This window comes from Primulina tabacum, chromosome 7 (genome assembly GCF_025594145.1).
Source record: "Primulina tabacum isolate GXHZ01 chromosome 7, ASM2559414v2, whole genome shotgun sequence".
In the NCBI taxonomy this organism is placed as follows: domain Eukaryota; kingdom Viridiplantae; phylum Streptophyta; class Magnoliopsida; order Lamiales; family Gesneriaceae; genus Primulina; species Primulina tabacum.
Genome location: NC_134556.1, coordinates 38937868 through 38960513, shown reverse-complemented (window position 1 = coordinate 38960513; position 22646 = coordinate 38937868). Strand labels below are relative to the sequence as shown.

General features: G+C 34.2%; 4 protein-coding genes across 6 annotated transcripts; 3 read left to right on the top strand and 1 right to left on the bottom strand.

Moving 5' to 3' along the window:
* The first annotated feature begins 422 nt into the window (after window positions 1-422).
* LOC142551887 (uncharacterized) lies at window positions 423-4760 on the top strand. The gene is made up of 10 exons (XM_075661351.1): window positions 423-644; window positions 1212-1458; window positions 1556-1760; window positions 1996-2086; window positions 2173-2318; window positions 2925-3168; window positions 3270-3374; window positions 3467-3649; window positions 3735-3936; window positions 4178-4760. The coding sequence occupies exons 1-10, from the start codon at window positions 438-440 to the stop codon at window positions 4660-4662; spliced, it is 2115 nt and encodes a 704-aa protein (XP_075517466.1). The 5' UTR covers window positions 423-437; the 3' UTR covers window positions 4663-4760.
* Window positions 4761-5508: 748 nt separating this feature from the next.
* On the top strand, window positions 5509-9908 carry LOC142551886 (syntaxin-132-like). Its single transcript, XM_075661350.1, has 13 exons — window positions 5509-5739; window positions 6281-6391; window positions 6557-6613; window positions 7310-7358; window positions 7627-7715; window positions 7802-7875; window positions 8299-8341; window positions 8447-8507; window positions 8608-8633; window positions 8720-8797; window positions 9078-9158; window positions 9511-9576; window positions 9674-9908. Exons 1-13 carry the CDS (start codon window positions 5722-5724, stop codon window positions 9842-9844), a joined length of 924 nt encoding a protein of 307 aa, XP_075517465.1. The 5' UTR covers window positions 5509-5721; the 3' UTR covers window positions 9845-9908.
* A 257-nt stretch (window positions 9909-10165) lies between these two features.
* LOC142551884 (putative glycosyltransferase At5g11130) lies at window positions 10166-13185 on the bottom strand. The gene is made up of 3 exons (XM_075661349.1): window positions 12637-13185; window positions 10838-11408; window positions 10166-10733 (listed from the first exon to the last, which is right to left on the bottom strand). The coding sequence occupies exons 1-3, from the start codon at window positions 13088-13090 to the stop codon at window positions 10247-10249; spliced, it is 1512 nt and encodes a 503-aa protein (XP_075517464.1). The 5' UTR covers window positions 13091-13185; the 3' UTR covers window positions 10166-10246.
* A 4773-nt stretch (window positions 13186-17958) lies between these two features.
* On the top strand, window positions 17959-22405 carry LOC142551883 (rhomboid-like protein 15). Of its 3 annotated transcripts, XM_075661347.1 has the most exons (13): window positions 17959-18107; window positions 18566-18731; window positions 19295-19598; window positions 19756-19788; window positions 19892-19983; window positions 20089-20162; window positions 20457-20551; window positions 20646-20715; window positions 21011-21183; window positions 21763-21814; window positions 21903-21959; window positions 22030-22104; window positions 22177-22405. In XM_075661347.1, exons 1-13 carry the CDS (start codon window positions 18084-18086, stop codon window positions 22180-22182), a joined length of 1221 nt encoding a protein of 406 aa, XP_075517462.1. In that variant the 5' UTR covers window positions 17959-18083; the 3' UTR covers window positions 22183-22405. The 3 variants fall into 3 exon arrangements, with proteins under 3 accessions (XP_075517462.1, XP_075517461.1, XP_075517463.1); XM_075661346.1 differs by lacking the exon at window positions 22177-22405 and having other exon boundaries at window positions 22030-22116; XM_075661348.1 differs by lacking the exon at window positions 22177-22405 and having other exon boundaries at window positions 17996-18107; window positions 18554-18731; window positions 22030-22116.
* The last annotated feature ends 241 nt before the right edge of the window (window positions 22406-22646 follow it).

Genomic DNA, 22646 nt, shown 5'->3' with positions numbered 1-22646 from the left:
CATTAATTATAATTATATTGTTAAATTTATAATAAATAGTAAACAAAAAGAATATTCTAGGAATATACTTTTTAGCGTAAGATTTGAAGTAAATGGGTTGGAGATGAATGTTATATTTGGTGCAGAAACTGCACTATTTTGGTGCAGAAACTACACCAAAATAGATTTATGGGTTGGAGATGGCCTAAATATACAATAGCACATAGATCAGTACGATTAGTGGACAAAATAACAAATTAACTTGCGACATAATAATCACACAAAGTGGTCGTTGGAATATCGCAAAATGTCAATGGTATAAAACAAAATGCTCGAAGTAAATTTATAGAAACGTAGCTCGAAAATTCTCTCTCTTTTATGGATGATGTATCTCTCATTTGTTCTTACAAGATCTAGAAAAACAAATTATTTATACATTTGTTTTTCAACGTACGTCAATGAATGACAATTTTTTATTGCAAAGAATAAAATGTTTGATTGAAGATACTTTTATATTTATATCCAAAATAAATTATCCAAAGAATCACTCGCAAGAAAAACCTTGTTTTCTCGCAACTACTTTGTATAAAATATCTCTTTCTTCCCTCTTATCAGTCCCAACAACCGTAGATAGTGCTCAGAGAATCTGGGCCAGTCGAGTAACTGTGAGCTTTTGGCCTTTCCTGTGTTTCTGGTTTGATTTCAGCTTCCTGCATTGTATTGAACTTGGGATGAGTTCATGTGTTTTGAACTGAGTTTTTTATATATAGTTGTTTTGAGCTGATTTTGATTACGTTGTAGTATGATTTACGGGTTTTTCTTCCATTTGGGAAATGGTGATTCGTCTGCTCGGAATCATGCATTTATTTCAGTGTTGATTATGTATGTGGGAATCTGGAATCTAATCCGACAGTGGGAATTCTTTAATGCTCTTTGTGTAATTGATTATTTTTTATATTAATTGTCCGTGATAATAAAATTTGAAATAGTACAGTGTGTGTGGAATGATACAGAATTTGGATCGGCACTATGTATAATCAAATATTTTGAACGGAATTTTAATAATATGAATACAAATTAATTCAGATATTTTTGTATCTTTGAAACTGCTGCTACAGCAATCTGATATCTTCTTAGAATAATTGAATTTCAGAAGGCTTGATTTTGTTGGAGTTTACAAAATGGCGTAAATTTTTCTTTATCGGGTAATGTTTCAAACCTTTTAATTTCAGTTTCTAGGCTATGCTGAGAGACCAAGAATGGCAAAAAATGGGGCATATTTTATTGGATTTTTGGCATTGTGCTGCTGGACAGCAATAGCTAATGCAGAGTATACGATTTACAAAGATCCAAAACGACCCATTAATGATCGAATCAAGGATCTGATGGAGAAGATGACCTTAGAGGAAAAGGTAGGCCAAATGACGCAAATCGAACGAGCTGTTGCATCAACTGAAGTCATGAAGAAGTACTATATAGGTCTCTGATCAATGCAACCTTGTCCTCTATATGAACTTATATTTACTGCACTCCTCGATCGTTAAACATGTTTGGAATTTTGGCTTTGGTACTGCAGGAAGCGTACTGAGTGGTGGAGGAAGTGTTCCGGCTTCACAGGCATCCCCTGAGACCTGGGTGGACATGGTGAACAGCTTTCAGAAGGGATCATTGTCTACCCGGCTTGGAATTCCGATGATATACGGTATCGATGCAGTTCACGGACACAACAATGTGTATAAGGCTACAGTTTTCCCCCACAATGTTGGCCTTGGAGCTACTAGGCAAGTGGCTACACAGTTCTACTAATTTGTTTCTTTGTTATCTTTATTGTTTATCTTTGCAAAGAGGGATGTTTCCGATTCCATTTGAGCGTTTTGTAGGTAACGATCTAGTGAATTGTTCAAGAAAACAGAATTACCAAATCAATAACTTTAACACGAAGTGAAGCAGCCGATTTGTTTAAGAAATTCTTATATGAAGCTTTTAGTTACTGTAATATCTGTTTGATTTCGACAGAGATCCTGGACTGGTCAAGAAAATTGGAGCTTCAACTGCTCTTGAAGTCAGAGCTACTGGCATTCCATTTGTTTTTGCACCTTGCATTGCGGTAACTAGTCTAGAGTAATTCATTCATCAGAAATCTTTGATGAATTTTAATATTAGATATATTGCCGAGTTCACTTCCACAAACAGGTTTGCAGAGATCCAAGATGGGGTCGATGTTATGAAAGCTACAGCGAAGATCCAGCGGTGGTTCGTTCCATGACTGAGATTATACCTGGATTACAGGGAGATATACCAGCAAATTCTTCAAAAGGAGTTCCCTACATGGCTGGACAGTGAGTTTCTCTCTTAAATCTTTGTCCCTCCTTCGTATTTAATGTGCAAGAAGAAAAGTTTTATGTGAATTAATATACCTTCACTGGAGGTAAAATAATGGCACAGCTCTCAAGGGAAAGTGACTCCTTTGGCATCTTGTAAAAAGTCGAGGAATAGTGTTATCAGTTATGGACCATTATTCCACCGAGTGAGTGACGCGAAAATCTATCCCGCCCGGTGGGTGATAGCCATTAGATACATGGACTCCACGTCTAATTTCTGTGGAGTCCACGCATATCAATGACTCAGACTGTGTCGGAGTTTCACTCCCTAAAAGGCACGGATTAAGCAAATTGACAAGTCCAACTAGATAAGAATTTTCAGAAATAAATAATATTTATAGTTTTATTATATAAAAAAATAAACATGGTTTATAAGTTAGTGTTCCAAGAAAATATATAGCTATAGTATATATAAATAGTGTGTTTTGAAGGAATAACAAAAATATTTTTGATAGTTCAGATAATCCAAAGGGAGTTCATAATTGCATTATATATATATTAGAAACATTATTGCTTTTCCATACAATTAGTCATGTTGTGTTTGTTTATTTGTTTTTGGTTCAGGAATAAGGTAATAGCATGTGCGAAACACTATGTTGGTGATGGTGGAACCACAAAAGGGATAAATGAGAATAACACCGTAGCAACCAGGCATGGTTTGCTTAGAATTCATATGCCAGCATACAACAATGCTATCATCAAAGGCGTGTCGACGGTCATGATCTCGTACTCGAACTGGAATGGGTTGAAGATGCATGCTAACCGCAATCTTGTCACTGGTTTTCTCAAAAACACTCAGAAATTCAGAGTATAATTTATTGAAAGAAACTTCGAGTCTAAAGTCTTGACGCATAATTGTAATCAATGAACTAAGCCCGGTTATGAATGTTTGTAAATGAATCATTTCAGGGATTTGTGATCTCGGATTGGCAAGGAATTGACCGAATCACTTCTCCGCCTCACGCGAACTATACTTATTCTATCCTAGCTGGAATTACTGCTGGAATTGACATGGTATCATTTGGAATTTGTTGCTTGAACGAATGTATGTTCCTATGAGTTCGGTGCAACGTATATATTGACGAGCTATCATATATACATTGCAGATCATGGTTCCGTATAATTATACAGAATTTATTGACGGCCTCATCTCCTTGGTGAAAAGTAACTTCATTCCAATGACCCGAATTGATGATGCCGTGAAGAGGATTTTAAGAGTTAAATTTACCATGGGTCTTTTTGAGCATCCGTTAGCTGATTATAGCATGACCAAGTACCTAGGAAGTCAGGTTCGTTCGAAAATTCTCTTTACCCTGGTCCTCCAAGAATAAATTTTTGAAGCTTCTGTTCACAATCCATGCTTAAATATCACAGGAACATCGAGAACTGGCCAGAGAAGCCGTAAGAAAATCTCTTGTTCTGCTTAAGAATGGCGAATCTGGGGACGACCCAGTGATACCACTTCCTAAGAAGGCATCAAAGATACTTGTTGCCGGAACACATGCTGACAATATTGGTAACCAGTGTGGCGGCTGGACGATTCAATGGCAAGGACAGAGTGGCAATATTACGTCTGGTAAATGCAGCAATCTTTTATTTGTCTATTCAGACATTTAGGGGATCTTAGCATATTTTTTAAAATACAACGGATTTTTATAGCTTTCTGTTAATCAGAAAGGGTTCTACGCACGTTTTGAATTTCATGACTACTGAATGCAATTGCCCCAACTATGATACAAAATTAAGGAGAAATACCAGTGAATCCCAACTTAGCCATGCTTGTTGAATATCTGAAATATTACATTTGCTATGATCAGGCACCACAATCTTGAATGCCATCAAGAAAACAGTTGATCCTAAAACAGAAGTCGTATTTGTGGAGAATCCCAATTCAGGATACGTTAAATCCCACAAATTCGATTATGCCATTGTTGTAGTAGGTGAACCACCATACGCAGAGACATTTGGAGACAACCTTAGCTTGACACTTTCTGATCCGGGACCAAGCATCATCACCACGGTCTGTGGGTCGGTGAAATGTGTAGTCGTTCTTATCACTGGCCGTCCGGTCATGATTCAGCCATATCTGGTTCAAATCGATGCACTTGTAGCCGCTTGGCTTCCAGGAACAGAAGGCCAAGGTGTTGCCGATGCTCTATTTGGAGAATGTGGCTTCTCAGGCAAACTTCCACGCACGTGGTTCAAAACCGTTGATCAACTTCCGATGAACGTCGGGGATCGACATTACGACCCGTTATTCCCATTTGGATATGGACTCACCACAGAAGCTGTGAAGGCTTGATGAGATTGTCACCTTTGTTGATTTTCTGATCGAGCCTGTTTACAATGTTGATGTTGAAAATTTTAAATCAGAGGTGAAAATAAAGTTGACATTCTTGATGCTCTCATATCCATTTATTTATTTTGTTGACAATAGACCAGTTCAATGAACACTTGTATTAGACCGGGGTTAAAGCAGCAACTGACTCGATAATTATTTATATGTTCAACATATTGCCACTATAGATTTACCCGAGGGGTGAATATATTATTGTTGTTGTTATTATTGTTATTATTATTATTATTATTTTAGAAAATATTTGTTTTTTTTAAAAAAGATCAAAACACACTGATAGAATTATATATTCACGGAGAACTAATTAATATCCATAAGGTCATCTTAATTCAATATACTACGTTTTGCATCATATTCTGTCATTCACTGGTGATACATAAAAATAAGACAAAAACTTATGTGAGACGATCTCACGGGTCGTATTTTGTGAGATGATCTCTTATTTGGGTCATCCATACAAAAATATTATTTTTTTATGTTAAAAGTATTACTTTTTATTGTGAATATCGGTAGGGTTGACGATAAATATTCGTAAGATCGTCTCACAAGAGACCTACTCTAAAAATAATCTGCAATATTTTCATAATATTTGTTAGTTGTCGTTCGTAATAACTTGATTGGGTTGTTCTTTAAATTTATAGTTTTTATAGTTAAATAATTTCAATTCAAAGTATTACAATTTTCATAATTAATATTTTCAAATTTTCAAATAAATTAATTTAATATTTATTTATAATTTAAAAATAAAAAAAACATTATAAAATTTATTATTAATTATTGGATTTTAAAATGCAACGGAGCCATAAATATAGCGAGAGAGGGGAGAAAGAGAAACACTTGAATTTATGGAGATCGACACTCCATCCCACTTTTTAAGGGACATTCTGTGTTTCTTGTACCAAAAATTCCAAATATAAGGAAAGCTGAGAGAGAGAGAGAGCCTTCTCGCGGGGAAGATCGCTTGTTCTGTCTGTTCTTCTCCTACCGTTTCTGGAATTCTTTAAAATGAATGATCTTTTGACGGTGAGTTTTTTTTTTTTTTTTTACGTAGAATTATAATTGTTCGAGGTGGGAAATTTTGTGATTCGGGTTTGGAATAAACGTTTGTGATCATGTGTTTCGGAAAAGTAGCATATAGTTTTACTTTTTTTATCAGCTGGAGATGAAACAAAAGGATATCATTTTGGTTTTGTTGCCCTTTTTTCCGCGATTGGTGTTATTATTCTTTGAGTTACATTGCATTGTCAGTGATCGGGTTGCTGATATTAGAAGATTGTGTGGCAGAAGGGGCACGACGGACCAGACCGTTCAGAGGAATTATTATTATTATTATTATTTTTTTTGGCAAAAGACTCAAATTTTGTAAAATAAATATACATGGATCACGAAAATTTATCATATAAACGGGTGACGGCTTGCTTGTGTTCATTTTATCTACCTCATTAATCGCATTGACATTGAATAAGAGTGCATACAAGCATCATCCTCTTAATTGTCTATGTTTGGAATATGCTACTAAATAAAAATTGTCTCTGATTTTTACATCTTTTATGTCTCTTCACAGGATTCATTTGTGATCCCTCGGGATCATGGTAATAGAAATCGAGATATTGAAATGGGAAGACAGAGATCAATGCGTTCAGGGGAACTGGGCCTTGAAATTTTTTTTAAGCAGGTGACTACATCTTTGCATAAATGTTACTTAATTTGAAAATTGAGTCTCCTGTGGGTATTCTTCTGTTTTTTCCCGTGCCTAAATTTTTTGGAATCTTTATAACAAGAATCAATGCTTGTCTTATTCTTATGAAAAATAATATTTTGCCTGCTTATTTTATTCTAGGTTCAGGAAATTGAGAAGCGGTATGAAAAACTCAACACTTTACTGAAAAAGCTTCAGGTGTGAGGTTCTGTTATTCAATTTAGTTATCTTTTCCACTTTGGGAAATTTATGTTACTTCAGCTGCTGATTTATCCACACTTCCGAGGAAAGAGATGTTTTATGAGTTCAATGGAAAGAAACACTTAATGAAATACATTAACAATATCTGCTATTTAAACTGATATTTATCAAAATTCCTCCTGTTATTATGTCCGAATGCACTTAATATTTAGTGGAGAAGATATGGATTCTGATTGAATCGGCCCTGTTAGCTGGCCCTGCTAAGCTGATATCTCTGACATTGCCTCCTGATTTGCGATTGTCCACATGGCCAGTGGACAATTTTAATGTCTCCGAAGTTTAGAAATATTTTTGCTTTACTTTTTCCATAGATATAAGTTCCATCAATGTTTGCAGTGTAAGGGCTTGATAATATGTTTACTCTTTATGCCGTTTTCTCCATTTTAAAAAGAGGGATGTTTGTTTTATATTACTCAAGAGTCTTCAAAGCATTTCTGAATTTTGAGAGCGCTTTCCTTTTAATAAAAATTTATAGATAAAATTATTTCACAAAATGTATGTGGTTGTTTTGTTAAAGATAATGTTTTTTACCTAATTCTCCTCCTCCTTTAGTATGTTCCCATTATTTGTAGGACTAGATTTGTGAATGTTGCAATCTTGATAATTTTTAATTTTTTATTGTGTTCACTTCAGGAAGCACATGAGGAATCAAGGGCTGTTACCAAGGCTGCTTCTATGAAAGGTAGTTTGCTTTCCTTTTTCTTGAAGTTCTTTGACATTGTTGCAAGAATATCTAGGATATTTTGTAGCATCAACTTTTCGATATTAACATGATTGCCGAGGAAAGTTATTGTCCATTAGAAAGCTGACTATCCAAGGATCCTCTTTAAAAATTTTGGGTGCCTTGTATTTATAATACACATGTTTGTCCAATATGTCTTTTGACTTCAACTTTTGGTTATCAAAATTTCACCTTTTTATTATTTATTATTATTTTACACAATCTGGAGAAATCAAGCAACGAATGGAGAAAGATGTAGATGAAGTTGGAAATATCGCTCGTTCTATAAAATCAAAAATTGAGGTGCTTGACAAAGAGGTGAGGCTAAATGATATGTGCCTTGATAAAGTTTGGTTGCAAGGATATTTTCTGGTACCGACTTTTGTTTTTCATCTTTTATCCAGAACTTATCCAACAGACAAAAGCCTGGATGTGGAAAAGGATCTGGGGTGGACAGATCAAGAACAGCAACAACAGTGTAACACGCCTTCCCTTTATGTTGTTCTCTTTTAATCGTTCTATATACTGCTGTTCTTCCACTTGTGAGCGCTGAAGGTTGTCATAACATTGAGTGCTCTTACATCTTAAATGAGGCTTTCTAACTATAACTACGTAGAATTACCAGACATCATTTTATATAAAACCCATGTGTTGCGCATAAGAGATGATTGACTCTATTTCCAATATACCGAGTTTATTTTTTTGTTTCCAACGTACTGTGTGTTCTTCTGCTTATGTTTTGTTGTACATGGGCTGACCTGGAACTCATTGAATTCCATGTCTAAGAGGAACCATGGTATGCATAAATCCATACAATGAACTTGTGGAATTGAAAGTATTTGACAATTAATGTAGCTGTGATTATTATAGTCCTCGGCTTAAAATTATATGTTTGATGCAGGGCTTTAAAGAAAAAATTCAAAGACAGAATGTCAGAATTTCAGGTACCTTGAAGTGAATGTTCTTGTGAGTACTGAATATGGCTTCTGAATCAACTTTTCTTATTTTTTCTCCTATTTCTGAAATTCTCTTAATATATGTTCTTGCAGACTTTAAGAGAAAACATACATCTGGAGTATCGTGAGGTTGTAGAGAGGCGTGTGTTCACAGGTATCGATGTTTAAAAAAAAAAACAAATTCTGATACATAATGCAACCACTTCATATAGTCTAGAATAATCGTGTTGATCTCTTGTTTGATTGGTTTCCAGTGACAGGCACTAGAGCTGATGAAGAGGTGAAGCTCAATGGCCGTGGCCCATGTTTATTTTCTTTAAAGTTACCATTTTAGAACAAAATTTTCTGAAACAATTGTTCTGGTAGACGATTGATAGATTAATAGAGACTGGTGACAGTGAGCAAATTTTTCAGAAAGCAATCCGAGAGCAAGGTCGAGGTCAGGTTGGTCTGCTGTTGCAACTTTTCTCGTTTGGTTATCTTCAATTCCACTCTCTTCTTACCTTTTTTAATATTTTCCTATGGTGAAATATATTTGCTTTAATATATAAATATGTTTGCCAGCCTGATATAGCCGGCAAACAATTTTTTTCAAGGTGGAAGAATATTTATTGACATTTTGTGAACTCTCTTCCATAAATTGTTCTTAAGCTCCTTATTTTTTCAGAACTGATATTATTCAGTACCAAGTCATATCATCCAGCTCTTGTAATTTTTGTTGCAGGTGATGGACACTCTTGCGGAAATTCAAGAGCGACATGATGCAGTTATAGAATTGGAGAGGAAGCTTATTGAATTGCAGCAAGTATGATGGTTTCTTACTATCTACTTACTATCTGTAGTAATTGCCGTCTGACATTATTGAAAAACATAAATCAAACTCTATAGATTTGAGCACATAGGATGGCATATAAATTTAAGCATCCACTTGCACGTGCCTGTCCTTACAACGATTGATATTCTGCACCAGTTGGCATGCACAGCACGAACTTGATATACTTGATCACATGATACTAAAAACAATGTTTGGTTTTACCTTTAAATAGTCTATTCGTTTTTGGGTTGCGGTGGAACGTTCTTTATTGTAAAAATATGGAGTATGCAATGACATTATATACATAGGAAGATGATTTTTGCGATTTTCATTTGTCTCACAGATATTTCTGGATATGGCGGTACTGGTAGATTCTCAAGGCGACATGCTTGATAACATAGAATCACAGGTAAAGGAAACCTCCAAAATTTTTATTATAACTTTTGTTTCCTTGAAGGCACACAATGTTTCTGGTCCAATGCTTTCGACTTGTAAAAATTTCTCAGGTTTCGTCTGCTGTTGATCATGTGCAATCTGGGAATACGGCCCTTCAGAGAGCTAAAAGCTTGCAAAAAAGCTCAAGGAAATGGATGTGCATTGCGATCCTCATTCTCCTCATTATTGTTGCAATCATTGTTGTGGGCGTACTCAAGCCATGGCAGAAAAACGGTGCATAGCATACCATCCTGCTGTGTAATATATATTTGCAGACAAAATGTGCAGCTAAGAATTGTCTTTTTTACTACACTGGGTTACTCGGTTAAGTCGTAAGTAAACTTCAAACCCTACAAAGCATATTGTTTAAAATTGTGGCGCGAGTTTAATGTTTAACTTGGGAATATGATTAAAAAAATTAATGTATTAAAGTTGATGAGTTAATTAAGTAAAATGCGTTGAGCTTAAATTAGACTCAAAGCAAATTATATTCAAACATTATTTAATCACGGCTAGAGTTCAAGAACTTTAAGCATAAATTTTTCTTTTTATTTGAGTCATCGTGAAAAATGTAGAAAAATCCGATAAATTTGAATTATTATATTGTTGTATATACATGAACGTGTTAAAATTAAGACAACAAATCAAAAAATAGGAATCCCCGAATGACTTCTTCGAAGCCATAACTCAAACATAACCATGTAAAAAGCATCAAAATCAACTGGGAAATGGTGCCACTGGAAATGCTTCTGCACCTTCGTCACGTGATTTTGTAACTTCAAGTACTTCTTAAAGCTTATTTGTTGGAGTATTTTCTTGAGATTTGGGATATCCATTGTTGCAACAATCACTGAGAATCTGTTCCAATCCAAGATATCAGCGTAAGGAAGGTCATAGTGATCTGCTAAAATAACTGGCACGCAACCGTAGTACAGTGCATCCCCTATTCGAGCAGTGTTCACTTCGAATCCTTTCGCGTGGATGCAGTATTTGCTGCCCAAAAGGGCTTCTGAGTATGGAGTTTTGAGACGGGTTCGATGGACCAAGATCTTGGTGTCATTTCCCCAGTGTTCAATCAAAGACCGTCGCTCGCGAGAGTTCATTGCTCCAGCGTAGAAGGCAAGATTTTTCCTGCAAGTGTTCTATTTTACGTTAAGGAAACACTACGTTTGTAGTTGCTAAAAATTCAATAAGCTCATTTTTCTGCGAGGAGCTGATTAAGTAAAGAAGAATACCTTTCTGATGGCAAACGAACCGGAGGCTTTCCTTTCCTCGGCCAAATCTGAGGTATAGACGCATCTTTATGAGCAACATACCCCTGCAAGAAGTAGCTGGAAGAACACACAACTTGAATCGCGTTTAACTTCACTTCAACTGCTTTCTCCGTAGCTGATCTCCCAACGGAGTGACAGGCGACGTAGAAGTGATCGGCCCCACCGGTTCGATTCCAGTAAGGATATTCACGGCTGATTTTTCGGACGTAATCTTTGATGAAATCTTTGATCCCGCCAACCCCAATCCTCCTGTCATGTCTCAGGCCGGCAATCGAAAATGGCAAGTAAAAGAGGTCTGCCTCTGAAGGGTCGTCTGTGAGGAAATGGCTACTGAAAAGGGATTTCTTGAAGTAGCTTTCGCTGGCGTAATTTCCAGTTGGTTCAGAGTGCACGGGGAGCAGCACATTGGCGAAAGGGTCGTTCTTTTGGTGCGGATATGAGAAGATTTTTAGGGTTCTATTCATTCTATGGTACTCCTTTTTAAATAGGTTTCGGTCGTGGAATACGTCCTCGTTTTTCTCCTGCATGCTTCCTAAACCACAAGATTATTAAATTGAAAATCATGTCTTAATAATTTAGTGCAAACATTAGCAAAAACACATTATAGAATCAAACATATTTTCGTAAATATCATTTAAAGAAATCATAGTATGTATAAATAATTGTGTATCAGATATTAATTCATAACTAGTATTTATGTTTCATGCACTTAATATATTCGATAGTGAACTAATTAAATAAATGCTCTTCGTATATTTTTGTCCATCAATGAAATGATACTCGAATATTTGATACGATTGGCAGACAAAATAACAATAATGAGAATTTACTAATTATATATGATTTACTTGCATTTAGATGATTAAATCATATTTTTAAACAGAGTACTGAAATGAAAATAAAAAAAATAGAGAATATTTATCATGCTAGATGGTAAATGATAATGACATATTAATCAATGTCACAATTGTATAAATATTTAACTCCTCTTGACCATTCAGCATTAGCCTCGTGTTCTTGACGTGTGTTAAGAAATAGCAACGATATAATTCACCCGAAAATTAAATATTATATCATATTATATATTTTTCTATATTATCTTATTTATTATTATTATTATTATTATTATTATAATATTAATCGAGCAAATAATGTCATTTAACTTTTCAAACTCCATTAATGATGACATCATGAATTTGAACTTGCTAGAATTGGGGAGTCACATGGGCAAGGGAGACGGAAAATTCGAACCTAAGGCCAATATCCAACTGTCTCAATGATGCATTTGAGGTTGTGAGGTTGAATATGTGGATTTCATGATCTCTGGTGAATTGAGGGTCTTTATATTTACATTGTCATTATACTATAAGAAATTAGAGCCGTCAAAATGAGTTGGATCCGTCTCTCTAGCATTTCGATGGGAGAAACATCACCAAATTCAGTACTTTTCTCCCCAGAAATTCATCAATAAAAATGTCATGGACATTGCAACTATACTTGCATAAAAGTGTTTTATGTGAGAAAAGTACTGTAAGCTAAATGAAGCTATATATAAAATTTACAATAATTTAAGTCAAATGACGACTCTCTAAATATAACTTCAATTTTGACAAATTATCTTTCCTATACTCTATCTACCACTTAGGGAAATGTGTTTTGTTTATGGTTGAAGTCGTCTACTCTAATTTACCACCAAGAACTTGGATAAAATTCATTGCTAACTCACTCCCACAAAGTGATATGTGAAAGAGAATTCTTACCTGTCGAGCCAATTTTTACTGCCTCCTTCCACCATTGATGCCTTTCATGATGATCATCTCCAGTACCGCCAACAGCAGAGTTCGCTGAAAATGGCGGGCTTTCTGGTTCTGTTACCCTGCTGGCAGTAGTAGTATTCCGAGGTTCTTGATCATCATCTGGTCTTGATCTTGTTACGTGTGTTCCCAGTACTGAAACCTGTGTGATTGAGTTGGGGTACTTGAGCTTTGGCAGCTCAAGGAATGGATTTGCATGGAGCCCGGTCGGGTCCGTTGGGAAGCTTTCCTTGAGTTTTGACGTATAAGAAGAGTAGAAAAAGATGAGAATTGAGGAGGTGAAAGCTAAGAAGAAAGGGAGAAAGAATAATGATGATCCTTTGGCTGAATCTTTTCTCAGACGGCGAGAGAGATCAGAGGTGTTGGGGAAGATGATGCGATGTATATGGGAGGCCGCCATGAGAGAATAATCAGAGTTCAATATGCGGGCTATATGGGTTTTCAATGGTCAATACAAATTAAAAAATGCAATTTGTTGTGTGTGTGTTTACGTGTAAATCGAATATTATATAAAATTCTCTTTATCTTTTCTTAAAAAATTAAGCCTTTCAATTTCATTATGATTCCAAATTGATCAATCTGATTGGTCAAATAGATTGAACGAATGGTTGTCAGAAGAGCATAGGCATTTTTACATTAATTTTCATAAAAGAAATTATATTTTTGATCTAATAGTTTCTAAGTCTTCATTTTTTCGCAGTTCATATTTTTAATATATTAATTTATATTATTTTTTAAATTTAAGTCGTTTTTCGTTAGAATGTAAATGTAATAACAGACACGTCAGCAACTTTTTCCGTGACGTGTTTATATTTCGATTTAAAAAAAAACTAAAATTCAAAAAATATACGAATTAATAGATATATTAATACCGTAAATGGATAAACAATATCAGTTTACAAGACAAAAAAATTAATTTTTCCATTAAGATGAGATATATTCTGATTTCAGGAGTACGTCTCTTGTGAGACGGTCTCACGAATTTTTATATGTGTGACAGGTCAACCCTGTCGATATTCACAATAAAAAGTAATACTTTTAGCATAAAAATAATATTTTTTCATGGATGACTCAAATAAGAGACTCGTCTCACAAATACGACCCGTGAGACCGTCTAATACAAAGTTTTGTCCTGATTTTATATAGACTAGGTTTTCTGACTAGTGATAAACCAACATATCGTACAAATTAAACCGGCTAATGACTTATTATTTTTTTGAAATAGCCGACTAATGAATTTTTTACTCCAAGGAGCTTGTCTCTTGTTTTGTTCTCTTCACATTGAAATTAATTAACATCCGAAGTCGATTAATATAATGACAAGATTCATATTTTATGATAAAATGTTAATTTTTAAAAAGTAAATAATTTGTACGATCAAAATTTATTTTCCATAGCTAAAATTACAGTATTAATCAGGTAATTAAGGGTAAGACTATTTTAGTGAGTTTGTTTATTTATTTAGTTGAAAAACATTTATTATATACTAATACTTATATTTGTATAAAGCGTGCACGTAATCCTAAAACTTACTGGCTTAAATTAATGGAAAATAGTTCGTTGACGAAGAGTATATTATACGATTATTTTTCGATTAAGGCGTGAAGTTGTGTAATTAAAATATTCATTTCGTAACTCTGCGAATATAAATATATATAAAGAATAATAATGCTCTTAATTATTTCTATTTCTAGATCGTGTCATCTTACGCCAGATTATTAAATTTACAAGCAAGTCACGTTATCATCGATTTATATTCGTCGTGAGATTGATTGACTTGGTCTACGTTTAAAGTGAAAAATATTATTTTTAACATAAAAATTAATAAAATTTCAGGTTAGATATATATTTCATAAAATTGAACCTTCAGACGGTCTCACGTAAAGTTTTGTGAGAATTTATTTGGAATCGGTATATAGTTATTTAAGTTGAATTTGGCTCTCATTTCAATTTGGTGGCCAAATTAATGTTGACATGATTCCACAGCTCTAATTAAATAAGGATTAATTACTTACTAATATCATTCTCCCGACTTTCAATAACTCTACTGCCCTACAATTATTGCATGCCTGTATCGTGAAATGGCTAAAATACCCTTCATCACTCTATACAAGTTTTTGACTAAATCACAGTGATCCACACCGATACCATTGATTCCATGTGATTATTTTATTTATGGGAATTCTTAATTAAATTCCCAGTGGGTGAAGCTTTATTTAATCACCAAAAATCCTCGGTTTGAAATTTTAATTACATCCGAATATCGCCATCTTGTTTGAAAAAAAAACATGTAATATTTGTATAATAGATTAGAAGACCTTGTTGAAAGTGTAAGATGACAAAAACGTCCCTACGAAAATCATACGCATACGTTTGTTAGTACGTATACATATATATTTTTTTAAAAGAAATAAAAATTCATGCAAATATCGAGCAACTTGATCCTATGATTAGTATCGTAGACGTTGTAATATATAGTTATCCATGTTGAGAAGTTTAACTACATACAAATTTTGGTAACAATACATGTGATTTTAAACAATATTAGCCAAAAAAAAAAGACTAATATTAATGTATCCTAGCCATGATTCTGACTTTTTTCAAACCATGAAATAATTGAATCAGTGTATGGCTAACTTTATCTTTGATGGAATCAAACACTATTTTTATTGCATAACTTTTCAAATTCAATAGTGGGGAACATGACATGTTTGTTTTACATTGAATTTATTTTCTTACATTTGTTTTATGGTCAATTCCTCCCCAAGAAAACTTATATTTTGATTTTATTTCTGAACTAATTATAGTTTATATTGTGAATATTGGGGAAAAAAAATCTCATACGTGAATTTATGTTTTTTTTAGACCTCGTGTTTTAAAAATGTGGAGCCCTTAACTCCTAATCGTTATTACAATGTAATCTGATTATAGTTAATTAATTACAGCAAAAAACGAGTTTAAATTTTCTTTACAATAAGCCCAAAACGTTTCAACTATAATTATAATATTAAAAATAGTATATATAATGTAGTCTCGTCTATCTCAATTACAATATAAAACAAGCACACACCTAATTCAAAACAACTACAAACAAACAAACTCATACTCCTCGGGACATGCCCCAGTATATAAAGACATATACATATATACTGGGATAGACATTAAATCTTAGCTCAAACTGTGACTCCTTCCAGAAGCACCCTCTCCGGCCTCCTGATATCCTGGAGTACCTGTCATTGTCCACATACAAAGACAATAACAGCCCATCTGGGGTGAACAAAGCTCAGTCTGAATAAGCCACAATATATACCACATATATCTAAACAATGATATATGATATGCAATGCATGTATGTCGTGGAGGTATCAGGTCAAATGTTCATCCACTGAGCACATGTCAGAATCAATCGAATCGCTATCAAATCAATGCTCAGCTGGCACACCGGTCTCAATCAGGGATACTCATATGATAACGTCGACAAAGCGTCATCAAATCTCAAATCTCAATAAATCATCGGAGCCACAAATGACTATGCTTTAAGGATCATGTAATACGAAACATAGCATCGTGTTCACAAATCCCATAATCAAATCAAATCAAATCAAATCATATCAGGGTATCCAATGATTATAGCTCAACGTGTATGTCATGTATGCCACATAAACTCAACAAATAAGCATATAGACATGTATTTTCAATTCAATCAATCGAACATATATCATATAATACAGATATCTGTCGTATATTACCCGATCGCAACATACCTTAATTCTTCGTTCTAGTCGATGTAGTTTGAAGATATCAGTATAATAATCTATCTACATCAATAACATATTCATTTTAATCAATATCATCATTCAAAATCAATAATATAAATTTCAAATATCTTTTGAAACTTTGAAATTTCATATCAAATTGAAACCACAACATAATTCAATTCCGACTTCAAAAATTAGTTTTTTGTCGGTTATTCTACCGCATATATAATCAGAATTAATAACAACTGACAAACAATTCTTCAATCTCAATCCAACGATTAAAATTTCCTAATTATAATAAATTGTGAATAATTCAAAATAACATCACTATAATCTCATCTCTTCTTCGTTAAAATCTTACACTATTCAACAATCTTCAATTTCTGTATGATTCAACAATTTATCGGATTTATTCCGAAAATCGACGAATTTCAAACATCACCAAAAATATAAAATTAATACATCAAATCGAAGACCTCGTGTCAACGATCCCAGAACTGAAGTCAGTTCGTCAATTGGATAAACCGATAAATCGCAAGATCGAAAAGAAAAAATCAAAAACCTTATAATCTCTTCTCTCTCTTCTCCGACCTTTCTTCAAAATTTTATGATTCACGTAAGCTGGTTTTCAAATTTATCCTTTTTTTTAATACCATACTTGTGGTTTTTAAAATTAATTCATTATTTTTCAACTTATTTACAAAAATGCCATCAAAATAAATTGAATATTTTTCAACTTATTTACAAAAATATCATCAAAATTATTTTAAAAGTTGTTAGACTATTGTTTATTCTCGGGGTCTCACAAAAAATCAATCAACTTTGCCCAAATTAAATGACACGAGAATTGGTCCCGTTCTTTCATCGTGCATGCGACATGCTCCATCGTTTTCAACATCCCTCCATTATCCATGTCCTTATATGCTTTCCAACCTTAGGCACCACCACACCCAATAAATCGCGTGCATGATCGGGGAAACATTTTCTTTCATAACTATATTCTTATTTTGTCATTTTATAATATAGAATTTTTGCAATTTATAATAAAAATTTGCACCAATTTAATTATGCAGATGTGTGACAGACATTTAAAACACTCGGAGCTAAACTCAAGTTCAAAATCTAGCTCAAATGATAAGATTATTCAAGTATGTATATATTTATAACTTCAAATGATTTGATCCAATCAATGTGAGACATTTAATATATAATTGTATGCTTACATATGTCTTTATTCGAAATAGAATTATTCGGAACAAAATCTTCAATAAGTTATAAATTTGCGGCTCAGAACTCACGACGTTTCCAAATCTTTTGCACATAGTTTTCGAAGTATTTCTGAAATTTAAATACCGAAAAAACTTTACACGAATTTCATAAAAGAAAATTACTTTAAATTTTTTTTTTAACATAATATTTCCTTGAATTTTTTTACAAAGAACCGAGACCTCTCTCTTTTGGTATGGGTTTTATCCAATTCGTAGCCCAGTCCAATTCTACGGCCCACTTAAAGTAACCAAAAACCCGACCCGAGTTTTTTTTTTTTTTAACATCGACTTTTGCAAGTTTCGATTGAAAATCGAAGCCGTCTAAGAAAACGTTCGAATCAAGAAATCTTGAAGATTTGTCTGCGTAATGAGACCTAACATTGTTTCTGAGGTGCGAATTCTCTTCCATCGACAGCATTTGCTTGAAATTTGCTTTTTCAGAGTTTATTTTCTGCTAATCAACTATAGGGTTTGTAGTTGGTTGTGTTCGAGTGAAATTGATTTCGAGTTTAGTCAACTTGGATCGTGTCTTAACTTTCGGAATTTCTTCCTGATTATGGATGGAGGATAATGAGGGGAAATTTCAAAGCATTCTATTTTTCAGCCTAAATTTGTTGTGTGATGTGTCAGGATTCTATTTTTTTTTTCCTTTTTCCTTTTTGGCTAAACTTGTACACTTATTTTCGTATCCTCTATATTCCTTTTAGGTCGTGTTCATCGATCAATATTGACGATCATTTGTTTATTTTACCGGTTCAATTTATGAAAGTCTTTGCTAGTATGGAGTTTTCTGCACTTTGTTCCATGCGTTCTGTTTGGCTTTAGCGATTTTTTTAGTAATTTGTGTAGGCGGGGCTTTCAACTAGAGTGAATCAATGGTGGGAAAACATTCCTTTTCTCACATCAGCAATTGTGATTATTTGTGGAGTCATTTACTTGGTTTGTCTTTTGGTGGGATATGATTCCTTTGCGGAAGTATGCTTCTCGCCTTCTGCTGTTATATCGCACTTTCAAGGTAATATCTGCTTTTCATTGAACTGGACACTAGCACACTGCTTTTCTAGATTCCCTTTTTGTTTATCCTCCACAGTCCATACATTATTTAGGAGAAACGGTGGAGCTGATTTGGAGTGAGTTAATTCAAAGGGGAGTTTTTTTACAACATCTTGTATAAATTTCATTTTTCGATGAGAAATTGTATTTGTTATCATTATGGATCCATGACCTCTAAGATCAATGAGTTCTCACATTTTAACAAAGATAAATATGGAATCTGGTAGATAGCATTGCTTTCCTTTAATGCTTCTGTAATTTCGGTAACTAACTGACTACGTGCAGAATATAAGGTATTGCCAAAATTGATATAAATTTGGATTGTAAATAACTTGAGTATTAAATAACCTTGGGGGTAACTTTAATTCTTTAGCACAAGGATGCCCTTTTCCTAACATCTTACAAGTTGAGGCCCTGAGTTTGGTTATATCGTGCACTTTTCTTTCAATGTGAGGGACTTTTTAACATCACCGTGTGAAGTTTTTCACGGTGCCTTTGTTTTCGCCTTTTGGTTCCTTTTTGCAGTTTTCAGGATATACACTGCTATTATTTTTCATGGTTCTCTTCTGCACGTCCTATTCAATATGCTGGCACTGGTCCCTATGGGTTCTGAACTGGAAAGAATTATGGGATCCATACGTATGCTGTATGTAATCATTCTTCTAGCTACAAGCAATGCCATACTTCATCTTCTAATAGCTCTGGTCGGGACGTATAACCCTTTCCATCTTTTTCCTTCTCTCATGAACGAGTGTGCCATAGGATTCTCAGGAATACTATTCTCCATGATTGTGATCGAGACAAGCCTCAGTGGAGTTCAATCCCGAAGGTCTGACTTCTTAATTAATGTCTGATTAGTGTAATTTCCTGCAAGTTGCCCCTGCCTCGTTTGTCTTGTTATTCAAGATTAAATTCAGTTGAATGAACAAATATTAATCGACATCATATTCTAAAATCTCATACGGAAATATTTCCTCTATCTGCAGTGTCTTTGGACTTTTTAATGTGCCTGCGAAATGGTGAGTTACATTTATCTCTAGAAGATTTACTTGATTTTTTTCCAGATGGGATACACCTGATGATATCTTTGTGTGACAATTTTTATTTGGAAAATTAAATCAGGTATGTATGGATCCTGTTAGTGGTATTTCAACTTCTTATGACAAATGTCTCGCTACTTGGACACTTATGTGGTATTCTATCTGGATATGCATGTATGTTATCCAGCTTCCTTTTACCTGCAATCCATTGTGTTTCCTCGTAATTTTATTTTATAATAAAGTTTTGTTTGTGTTCGTGATATCTTTTTCTGGCTTCAGATACTTTTGGGTTGTTCAACATGTTGATTCCTGGGACATCCTTCTATGCTGGCATTGAATCCTCCCCATGGCTTGTGAGTATCATGAAACTTTTATGTTCCTGAAAACTAACTATCTGAATCAAATGACTTAAAAGAGGTGTTCTGCATCTTTTACTGCAGTTTAATAGCTGTAAAGAACGCGTTTTCTGATTGAAAACATATATTCTATTACTGGATTATGTTACATTTTTTTTTTTGGCCCAAGATTATGTTTCATTTCTGTTGTGCATTTCAACAGTACCTTTTCTACCTTGTTTTTATTTGTTGTGAGATCATGCATGGATCTATTTAAATAAAGCTGAACTTTCTTTTTTAATTTTTTTGTAGTCAACTTGTGTTAGGAGGCCTAAATTCATAGTCTGCTCTGGTGGTAATACCTCAGGTTACATTCCCACACATTCAGGTCAAAATACAACATCCAGGTACATGTTTTTTCTTTTTTTCCTGAAATAAATCTCTCCGTCCGTTTTGGATCTCAGGTGAAAATACCGTTTGATTATGTTTTTCCTTTTAAAGTGATATGCTTTCTGGAAATCTCTGGACGAATTTGTCTTCCTGGATGCCACAAAGAGGACCTTCTACTCAGGTATGACTTCAAACAAACGTGAATAGATTCCTGAGAACAGTTTTCAAGTGTGCAGAATAGTAAGAAAAATTTTATTCTCTGGCACTGAGGTACGCATATGTCCTTCAAATTTTTTATTTACTACATCATATGTTCATATCATGCCGCATTCATGCAAAATGAGGAAAAACTTGTGGATAATTGCTTCTCTGTCAACAGTTAATATTTTGTCAGTAGCCATAAAATAAGTATTTTGAATCATGAAAATCAAGTGCAGCAGAATAAGGTTTGCTAGTGTATGAATTTCTGGATGCAGACTTCTCAAGATAGTGATAGATTTCCCGGGAGAGGAAGGGCGCTTGGTTCTGACCTTAATCTAGCAGCCTCTGTTGTAAATTCAAATTCTAGCTTACAAGCAAGACTTCTGGATGATAACAGTCGTCAGATATCCACGACAATTGGGGGAGAACAGCAGAAATCGGATGGAAGGTGCTAAGAAGTTTCATAAAATTATGTGCTCTTTTTTTTCTTGTTTTTGAATGTTTTTTAAGGATTTGATGCTTGATGAAGATTTCCCCTGCTATTCAAAGCTTATTTAGTCAAATGAACTGAAAGGATTTCACATTCACCAAGGCGAGTGAGTCTTATTTGAGAATAATTTCTGAAGTGCTTGCTCCTATAGGATTTATCAGAAAGAATTTACATATGGGTGTTGGATAGATGCAAAGGATCAATAATGGAGTATTTGGCTTTCTTGGAATCCTGCAATTGTCACTTGTCAGGGTTCTCGATAGGAACGATTGATATTTACAAGGATTAAATGTCACTTCGGGCAATGCTTAAGATACCATCTTCGCCAATGTTGGAAAAAAAAAAGTCGGTTCTCTATCTAGAGAATAAAAAAAATTGAAACTTACTATAGCTGGCGTGTTTTCATTCTCTATTTGCTTTTATATTGATGGTTAGGCATCTGTGTCTGAATTCAAGTAATTCTCACGTTTTGTAATGATTCCCAATCACTCAATTCTTTAAACAAGACTGAATCCTATTTCCCTCCTGGTATTTCAGGCTTCCAACTCAAAATGGTATTGTGGAACCAACCCGAATTCAAGCCAATCAGGTTTTATCACAACTTATAAGAATTACATCTTCCCATCTTCTATTGACACGATATTTTGGATATCTGATTCTCCTATTCATCCATGCAGAGCTCTACCCCATCAGACGTGGAAGTTCAAAAACTTGTTGCAATGGGATTCGAAAGGGTAATGCTTCCATTTCACTAAGATTAGCACCAAGTTACAAACTCTGAACAACTGCTTTGAATTGTTTCAGACACAAGTAGAAGTAGCTTTAGCAGCAGCTGATGGCGATCTGAATGTTGCAGTCGAAATTCTCATGAGCCAACAGGTACTCATATGAATATTACTTTTCTCTACTCAAATTTTGGCCTGATTTAATTTAATGTATGATAACGAGCAGGGATAGATGGTAAGAACTAAGAAGGCTCGACTCGTTGCATATAATGTCCTTACACTGGTGGTGAATTTCTGACCTCTATGTTGTTATCTGCCTGAAGAAACTTGTCCAGGATTGTATTTAGTTAGATTTAGATACTGACAAAAAATGCTTGGTTTATTATTTCCTTTATTTGCATCGGATTTTGTTGTTAACACCTTTTTAGTCGATAAAAATATCCATGTCCTTTCTACCTTGGCAGAGTTATCAATAAGGTGCCATGGATTTATGTTAAATGTCGAATTGAATGCGGTGGATTTATAACTACAAGATTGTACGATCTCATTGGATGATCAAAATTGGTACTAGTGAATTTGATTTGAGGTACGGAGAAAATAAAGCAGACAAAAGTTATTCCCATGTATCTGGAAAAAATAAAAATAAAATAAAATAATAATAATAACTTATTTCCAAAAGTCGTAGGGCTGTGTCCA